Below are 9941 nucleotides of genomic sequence, written 5' to 3'. Positions count from 1 at the left end.
AGCGCAAAGCAGGGCTCCTCCACCCCGAGTCCGGCCTCTCCCAGAGCCTCCGTTAGAAGGCGGAAAAAATGCCGTTATAGAGCACAGAAGCCACCATCCGCCCTCTGATTGGCCGAGGCGGAAAAAACCTCGTCTTCCCATTCGCTAGAACGCTAACACCGGGGAAGCCCATTGGCTGCGCGGTCCGCGGGCCTCCGGAGGAGGGGGCCTACGAGGTCTGCTGTTGCCGTGGTTACGCGGAGGCACGTGTGCAGTCCCGGAAGCGGCCCGGGGAAGCTGCTCCCGGCGCGCAGCAGGAGGAAGCGCTGGCGGGTCCGCTAGAGTCCGGGTCCGGCTGGGCCATGGAGTCGATGTTCGTGCTCGCGCCCCGCTGGTTCTTGCTTCCCCTGCTGCTGCCGCTGCTGCTGCCGCCACCGGCCCCGAAGCTAGGCCCTACCCGCGCCGGAGCGGAGGAGACCGACTGGGTGCGCTTGCCCAGTAAATGCGAAGGTGAGGGGGCGGGGCCGCGGGGCCGCGGGGCGTATCCTGCCGGGGGCGGGGTCGGGGGTGGGGACTGAGGGCCTGGGTGATGGGATGGCTGGGGCTGGGTTCAGGGTTCTACACTGCACCTACTCTGTGCTTGGGAGTCCTGAGATGCGCGGATAAGCGAAAGATCCGAGCTTTGCGGGGATGGCTGCTGATCCAGCCAGGAGGTGGGGAGGAGGAAAGGCTGTGCTGAGAAGCCTGGAGAAGAATTAGGAGTTGGGCAGGAAATGAAAAGTGGAGAGGGACCCACTCAACGGAAACCACAGCTGCAGTGGCCAGTGAAGAGGCCCTGTAGGCCAAGGAGCAAAAGGGCGAGTTTGAGGAACTGAAAAGGTCCATATGACTCAGAAAAGGAACCAGAAACTCTCAGCTGTGTACCCTCACTACCACCCCATCTGTGTATGGTTTATCTTTTGCTCCCACGAATAGCAGCTTGAGGGACTTGGTCTCCGATATTTATCCGCACTGTCTGATAGCCAAAAAAAAAAATGCTTTTGGTATATGTGTAAATAGAGGGGCTATGAGGCGAGGGGGAGGAGACTGGAAGGATCTAGAGATCACTTTGGGGATTCACAACTAAGGAAGATGTTAATAATAGAGGATGGTGAGCCCCCAAGACATAGGAGTGCAGGTACAATTTGAGACAGCCATTCCGGGGTCTGTGACCGTGAAGGGCCTTCCCTTTGTCCTGCCTGACATTTCTCAGTTTTCTCCTCAGACCTTTATAGTTACGCCCTCCTTTCTGTATCCTTGTCCCAACCCCCCCCCCAAGAAGGGAAGCTGCAAATCCATTTTATATGAATTCAAAGCCTGTACCAGGCCAGATGTTCCCTAAGCACTGGGAAGTGGGGGTGGGTGATTTGAGACACATAATCCTTTCATTTGAGTGATTAAAAGTGAGAATAAGGGCTGGGGCGGTGGCTCAGTGGGTAAAGTGATTGCTGCACAAGCATGAGGACCTGAGTTCAGATCCCTGGCATTCACGTAAAAACTCAGGCAATGTAACGTGGGATGCATGCACCTGTTATCCCAGCTCTGGGAGGCATACACAGGAGAATCTCAGGAACTTGCTGACCAGTCTAGCCAAATTGGCAAGCTCCAGGTTTAAGTGAGAAGCCAGTCTGAAAAAAGTAAGGTAGGTGCAGTAGAGGAAAACACCTCTGGCCTCCATATGCATAACTACACATGCATGTGAATACATGCATATGCACTATACACATACACATGATTTTTAAAATTTTTTAATTATTGGAGGTTGGAGAGATGGCTCAGAGGTTAAGAACACTGGCTGTTCTTGCAGAAGACCCAGGTTTGAATCCCAGCACCCACATGACAGCTAACAACTGTCCATAACTCCAGTTCCAGGGGATCTGATGGCTGCTTCTGTCCTCTGCGGGCATTGCACGACATGGGTGCACTTACCTACATGCAGGCAATACACTCATAAAATAAAAATAACAAATAAAATTAAAAATTTTTTTTTAATTTAAATTATTTTGCTTGGGGGGTACACATGCTTTAGTGTGTGTGGGGCGTGTATGAAGGTCAGAGACAACTTGCAGGAGTCAGTTCTCCTGCTCTTTGGGCCCTGGTATTGAACTCTGGTCATCAGACTTAGCTGGGTTTTGTAGTTGTTGTTGTTTTAATTTTATTATTTTTATTTTCTGTGTATGTATGTATTGCCTGCATGTAGGTAAGTGCACCCATGTCATGCAGTGCCCACGGAGGTCAGAAGAGGCTGTGGGATCCCCTGGGACTGGAGTTACGGACAGTTGTTAGTTGCCATGTGGGTGCTGGAATTCAAACCCCGGTTCTCTGTAAGAACAACCAGTGTTCTTAACCGCTGAGCCATCTCTCCAGCCCCCAGACTTAGCAGTTTTAAGTGAGACTTTAGGACTTTAGAGATACTAACCTCATTGGCAGGGCACCCAGAGAAGGATCTAGCCTGTGCCAGGATGCTCTCCTCCCACTTTAGTGACATTTATTGGGGTTTATTATTTCCTTGTTGGAGAACCAAGAGCCCCTGCTGCTTCCCTTAAAATATCACAGCCTAACTCAGACGTGATGGCACATGCCTTTAATCCCAGCACTTGGGAGGCAGAGGCAGGCAGATCTCTGTGATACTAAGGCCAGCATGGTCTACATAGCAAGTTCCAGGTCATCTGAAGTTACAGGGAGACCCTGTCAGAGAGAGGGAGAGGGAGAGAGGAGAGAGGAGAGAGGAGAGAGGAGAGAGGACATTGAGTTTTGCCCATTTTAACTACAAATCTCCATAAGAGAAGTTTCTTGGCATAAGGATTACCTTCAGGCCTTGTTCCCAGATCTACTTGTCCACATCCTGACCACAGCTGACTGAACTGTGCTCTATAAGCAAGCACACACACACACACACACACAGACACACACACACACACACACACACACACACGGAAACATGGATGCACATCTACAACAGAGAGAGAGGAGAGAGGAGAAGAGAGGAGAGAGGAGAGAGGAGAGAGGAGAGAGGAGAGAGGAGAGAGGAGGAGAGAGGGACCTCACAGCCTAGGAAGCTTGAGTTTCTTTTCCTTAGACCTTCACTGTCTCTGACACATGAAGCTGGCAAGGGTCTTAGAGATCACTGCAGCCTAAACTTGTAATTGGTGAAGATTAGTTTACAAGGGATTTTTCAGTCACAGAGTGGTTTGGCAAACTTGGACCCTCAGGCTTCTCTTAATGCTGTATTTGTTTATTATTATTACACCTTTGTTATTAAATGCTGATTGTGTCTGGCTCACAAAGCTTGCCTTCAGTAGCCTAAGTAGAACAGGCCTCAGCACAAAGGATGGAAAACTTGCCCAGAAAAAGAGTGGGTGAATGTCCATGAGGGTCTGGAGTCTGTGCCATGAGTCTCCTCCAAGTCTGATTCAGGAAGGCTCCCCAGACGGCGTCTTGAAGAAGTGATGTTTAAAGAGTTGGGAAGCAAGGTTGTGGTTGATGGATATAAGAGAAAGGATATTTGGAACCTCCTCTTTTCCTCTTCTGCGATACCACATGTTGAGGGTGTGGGAGAAGGGAGCAGAGGAGGCAGAACAGTGCTGAATTTGCTGGAGCACAGACAAGAGAGGGGTGGGAGCCCAGATGGCCCAGGATGGAGAACCAGAGCCATGAGACCATTTAGGTGCATTGCAAACTCTGACCTCACCAGCTTATAATTTGGAACTTTTGTGTGTTCCAAGTTTTCTAAGCCATCAATGAATGTACTTGTTCTATAAAATTTCACCAAGCAAGCCCTTCAGGGAGTGTGTTTATTTTTGTGGTAAATTGGTTTCGACCAGACTCGGCTCTCAGCGTGGAAACAGTGCAGATGGCACTCAGCCTGCAAACAATATTCTGATCATAGACATCAGATGCTCAATTATACACATGAACCTGTCGACCATAGTTAGCAAGCACCCAGCCTATACAGAGTACCAGAGTAGGCAACACAGAAGAAATCCAGGAACCGCACACACACTTCAGGGACCCCTGTAAGTGCAGATAGAAAGAGGTATATGATGTATGTGTGAATATTTGAAATATATACCGCAAATACTGGAGAGCAGTTGTGGCAAAGCCTTAGCAACTGCTGAATACAAATGGAAGGCTAGAATTGTTCACTGTGCTCCTTCATCTTTAATGTGTAGAAGAATGCTTTGTTCATATAATTGAATTTTTGGTTGTTTTGCTTATTTTATGTGCATGAGTGTTTTGCCTTCAAGTGTGTAAGTGCACCCGTGTTGTGCAGTATCCATGGAAATCAGAAGAGGGTGTCAGGTCACCTGAAATGGGAGTTACAGATGGTTACTAGCTACCATGTAGGTGCTGGAAACTGAACCAAACCAGGTCTTCTGCAAGAGCAGCCAGTGTTCTTAACCACTGAGCCATCTCTCCAGCCCCTTGTTTTATTTTTGGAAACAGGGTCTCCCTGTAGCCTGAATCTGCCTGGAACTCACTACATAGACTAGGGTGACCTTTATCTCACGGAGATCCACCTGCCTCTGCCTCTCAAGTGCTAGGACCAAAGGCATGTGCTACCACTTCTATATTAAATTTTATTTATTTATTTACTTATTTATTTGTGTGTGCACATGCACCACGGTGTGCATGTGGAAGTCAGAGGACAACTTACAGAATTTGGCTCTCTTCTTCCACCAAGTGGGTCTGTGGGTCCTGAGAATTGAACTCAGCTCTCAGGCTTGGCAGTCTGTGTGCCCGCTAAGCCATCTCACCAGCCCTGCTTATTGTTCTTTGAAATTTTTCTTTGTTGACTGTGTTGCCCAGGTGGGCCTTGAACTCAGAACTCTCCTGCCGCAGTTTCCCAAGAAGTTCAGATTACAGATATTGGCCATTGTGCCTTTTCTTAATAAAGTGATGGGGGTGAAGTGCAAAAAGAAGCTAGGAATGGACATTGGTAGTGAACGCCACTTGGTGGCCTGAGGGGGTAGCTTCTTCCCTGCCTTGTATATTGCTTAGGCCTAGATGAGAAAGGAACACCCACCTGGGTTTGTTTTGCTGCCCTGGCCGCCCAGCAGAGGCTCTGTACACTCAGTGGACTATGCTGTTCTTTCCTCCCCAGTGTGCAAATATGTCGCAGTGGAGCTGAAGTCAGCTTTTGAGGAAACTGGCAAAACCAAAGAGGTGATTGACACAGGCTATGGCATCCTGGACCGGAAGGCCTCTGGAGTCAAGTACACCAAGTCGTAAGTGAATGGGGACTTCATAGCCTGGCCTGCTTTGTTTAGGGGACTGTGGCTCCGTTTTCCTTCTAGCCAGGAAAAGCCACTAGAAGGAAGTCAGCTTTGGTCAAGGGACTCAGACTTGTCTTCTGATTCTGCCACCAGCGAGTTAGGTGACCTTCATAAATCCTTCCTTGTCTCTTTGCCTCAGAAACCTCATCTATAAAAGTGAGACTGATGATTCCAGCCCCTAGGATTTTATGGACCAGTGAAATTCACAAAAGATTGGTAATTTGAGATTATTAGCTTTTTTTTCTTTTCTTCTTTCTTTTTTTTTTTTTTTTTTTGGTCTTTTTGAGACAGGGTCTCCCTATAGCCCCAGCTGTCCTGGAACTCACTGTGTAGACCAGGCTGGCCTGGAACTCACAGAGATCAATCCACCTGCCTCTGCCTCCCAAGTGCTGGGATTAAAGGCATGTGCCACCATGCCGGGCTGGGATTATTAGCTTTTTATTTTGCCAGATAGAAATTTAAAAACAGCCTTTAATCCCAGCACTCGGGAGGCAGAGGCAGGCGGATCTCTGTGGGGTCGAGGCCCGCCTGGTCTCTATAGTGAATCCAGGCCAGCTAGGGCTACAGGGAGACCCTGTCTCAAAAAGACCAAAAAAAAAAAAGAAAAAAAGATATTTAAAAACAGATGAGAAGAGAGCCAGGCATGGTGGTATACCTTTAATCCCAGCACTTGGGAGAAAGAGGCAGGCAGATCTCTGTGAGATTGAGGTCAGCCTGGTCTACATAGTGAGTTCCAGGCCAGCTGAGGCTAAAAGGAGACCCTGTCTTAAAAAAAAAAAAAAAAAAAAAAAAAGACAAAACCAGCCTCTGTTACGATTATCCTCAGTGAGTAAAGGTAGTTACCAAGCCTGATGACCTGAGTTTGATCCCTGAGATCAACACAGTGGAAGGAGAGAACCAGTTCCCCATGGCATGTACATATATACTCACACAATAAACAAAATATAATTTTAGGGACTAGAGAGATGGCTCAATGGTTAAGAACACTGGCTGTTCGTATAGAGGACCCAGGTTCAATTCCCAGCCCCTACATAGCAGCTGACAACCGTCCATGGAAATCTGACACCCTCTCCTGACCTCCACAGGTATTGCATGACGCAGGTGCACTTACATACATGCAAGCAATACACTCATACGTATTCAATTAAAAAAAAGAAAATCTAATTTTAAAAAATGACATGAGGGGGCTGGAGAGATGGCTCAGCAGTTAAGAACACTGGTGGTTCTTCCAGAAGACCTGGGTTTGAATCCCAGCATCTACATGGCAGCTAACAACTGTCCGTAACTCCAGTTCCAGAGGATCCAACAGCCTCTTCTGTCCTTCACAGGCATTGCACGACACAGGTGCACTTACCTACATGCAGGCAATACATGCATACAGAGAAAATAAAAATAATAAATAAAATATTTTTTAAAAAAATGACATGAGGTAGTCAGCTTTGCTACTTTTGACCTGATTTTAGTTCCTAGCACCCACCTTAGGCAGCTTATGATCACCTCTAACTCTAGCTTCAGAGGGCACAAACATGCAAACAGACACACAAACACGTGACATACACATAAAGATAAATTTTAAAATAACTTAAAAAGGTGATATTTTGCTATCAAAATGATACATGTCTAGGCAAAGTGGCATATACCTATAATCATAGCACTTGGGAGGCAGAGACAGGAAGATTATTGCAAGTCTGAGGCCAGCACGGTCTACCTGGCAATTTCATGTCAGCCAGAACTACGTTGAAGGAAGGAAAAACAACAACAACAAAAAAGAAACAAGGAAAAAAAGGTACATGCTGGGCATGGTATTTCAAACCTGTAATTCAGCTGTTGGAGGCTGAGGGAGGATGATGTTGGTGTCATGGTTATTTATTTATTTATTTTTTGTCATTTTGAGACAGGGTCTTCCTGCAGCTGCAGCTAGCCTGGAACTCTTATGAAGACCAGGCTGGCCTTCAACTCACAGAGATCCACCTGCCTCTGCCTCCTGAGTGCTGGGATTAAAGGCATGTGCCACCATAGCTGGCTTGGGTTAATTATAATTGTCAACTTGACAGAATCTAGAGTTACGGGGGTGGGGGCTCTGGGCATGTGTGTAAGAGATTATCTAGGTTAGGGGCTGGAGAGATAGCTCAGCGATTAAGAACACTGGCTGTTCTTCCTGAAGACCTGGGTCTGAATCCCAGCACCCACATGACAGCTAACAACTGTCCGAAACTCCAGTTCCAGGGGATCCGATGGCCTCTTCTGTCCTCCACGGGCATTGCACAACATGGGTGTACTTACCTTACCTACGTGCAGGCAATACACGCATAAACATAAAATAATAAATAAAAAAATTTTTTTTTTTTTGCCTTTTTGAGACAGAGTCTCCCTGCAGCCTCATCTGACCTGGAACTCACTGTGTAGACCAGGCTGGCCTCGATCTCACAGAGATCCGCCTGCCTCTGCCTCCTGAGTACTGGAACTACAGGCGTGTGCCACCACGCCCGGCAAAAAAAATAATAAATAAAATTTTTTAAAAAATTGATTATTGGGGCTGTAGAGATGGCTCAGCAGTTAAAAGCACTGACTGCTCTTGCAGAGAACCCAGGTTCGATTCCCAGCACCTGCATGGTGGCTACAAACCATCCTTAACTCCAGTTCCAGGGCACTCCGACACCCTCTTCTGACCTCTGCAGCATTGCACGACACAGGTGCACTCACATACAAGCAGGCAATACACTCATACACATAAAATAAAAATAATAAGTAAAGCCGGGCATGGTGGTGCACACCTGTAGTCCCAGCACTTGGGAGGCAGAGGCAGGCGGATTTCTGTTAGTTCAAGGCCAGCCTGGTCTACATAGTTCCAGGACAGCTGGGACTACAGGGAGTCCCTGTCTCAACAAGCTAGGCCTGGCAAAATTGCTCTCAGGAACTCAGGAACTCAAAACATTTTACCAATATAATGTAATTATACCATGATTGAAACTCACATTGATCAAGATTATGGGTGACTATTGACTTCATCAGTTCTGTGTTGGCTTTACTAAAAAATACAAACCAGATGCCTAAGACCTCCTATGTTCGGCATAACAGATCTGCGTGGTGGTGCACACCTTTAATCCCAGCACTCTGGAGGCAGAGGCAGGTGGATCTTGTGCGTTCAAGAGCAGCCTAGTCTACATAGTGAATTCAGGCCAGCTGGGACTACAGGGAGACCCTGTTTCAAAAAAGAAAAAAAAAAAAAGAAAGAAATCATGACTGCAAGGTGCTGACAAATGACTTGAAAGAATTGGTTAATGGGCTGGTGACATGGCTAACTTGGAAAGCTCTTGCTGTGCAAGCATGATGCTCTGATGTTTGATCCCCAACACTCACAAAAACATCTGGGCATGGTGGTGCTCACTTATAATCCCAGGCAGACAGAGGGAGCTCTGGAACTTGCTGTACACCTAGTCTGCCTAGTAGGTGGGCTCCAGGTTCAGTGAGAGACCCTGGCTCAAAAAATAAGGTAGAAACTGATCAAGGAAGATACCTGATGTCGACTTCGGGCCTCCATACATGTGTATGCATACATACATACCTGCACACATGTACACACATGAATGTGCATAAATACATACCACACACAAAGAAGTGGTTAATAAATGAGGGGCTGGCTGCTCTTTCAGAGGGTCAGTTCGCAGCACCTACATTGGGCAGCTCACAATCGTTTGTAAGTCCACTTCCTGGGGGTCCCACACCTCTTCTGACCTTTGTGGGCACCACATGGGTGCATGATGCCCATATATACACGCAGGGAAAACACTCATACACATAGAGTAAAAATAATTTTTTTTAATGAGAAAAGTGAAAAATGCCGAAGAAGCTCAAGTTTAAATTGGGAAACTTGTGGCACTTCCTGGTGAAGGTGGTAATCCTGGAATGACGACACAGAACTGATGACGATGCAGGTGCTCAGGCTGACCCAGCTGATAGGAGCCATAAGTCCAAGAATCTCTAGTAGTGACAAATTAAAAGTCCTGTTTGTAAAAAGAAGGAAAAAAAGGGTGCATTTTGCTTTATAAGAAAAAAACGAAGTGTCAGAGTACTTGTCCACCATGCATAATGTCCTGGGTTTGAGCCCTGGTACCTCAAAACGTAGGGGCTGGAGAGATGGCCCAGTGGTTAAGAGCACTGGCTGTTCTTGCAGACAACCTGAGTTTCGTTCTGAGCATCCACATTGGACAACTTAACAACTGCCCATAACTCCTGCTCCAGGGCCTCCAAACACCATCTTCTGTCCTCTACCGATACCTCTACACATGGGACATATACACACACAGACACATGCACATAAACATAAATACATTTTTTATTTAAAAGTAAAAATAAGCCAGGTGTGGTGGCTTACACCTTTAACCCCAGCACTAGGGAGGCAGAGGCAGAGTGTGAATTCAAGGCCAGCCTGATCCACATAGCCAGTTCCAGGCCAGCTGTAGTTATAGGGAGACCCTGTCCCAAAAAGACCAAAAGAAATGGCCAGGTGTGGTAGCCCACGCCTTTAATCCCAGCACTCGGGAGGCAGAGGCAGGCGGATATCTGTGAGTTCAAGGCTAGCCTGGTCTACATAGTGAGTTCCAGGACAGCTAGGGCTACAGGGAGACCCTGTCTCAAAAAAAAAAA

The 9941-nt window shown here is 47.1% G+C and overlaps 1 protein-coding gene across 1 annotated transcript in view; it reads left to right on the top strand.

Annotated features, from left to right (window-relative positions):
* The first annotated feature begins 235 nt into the window (after positions 1–235).
* Positions 236–9941, top strand: part of Cnpy3 (canopy FGF signaling regulator 3) — a 15939-nt gene continuing 6233 nt past the window's right edge. Inside the window, exons 1-2 of the mRNA XM_008829112.3 lie at positions 236–489; positions 5123–5246. Coding sequence (XP_008827334.1) covers positions 342–489; positions 5123–5246 — 272 coding nt within the window. The 5' untranslated portion in view covers positions 236–341. The remainder of the gene's footprint in view (positions 490–5122; positions 5247–9941) is intronic.

The sequence above is a fragment of the Nannospalax galili genome, unplaced genomic scaffold (genome assembly GCF_000622305.1).
Source record: "Nannospalax galili isolate Female #2095 unplaced genomic scaffold, S.galili_v1.0 scaffold653, whole genome shotgun sequence".
Lineage (NCBI taxonomy): Eukaryota > Metazoa > Chordata > Mammalia > Rodentia > Spalacidae > Nannospalax > Nannospalax galili.
The sequence above is the reverse complement of the archived record's forward strand: the minus strand, read 5'-3'. Positions and strand labels throughout refer to the sequence as shown.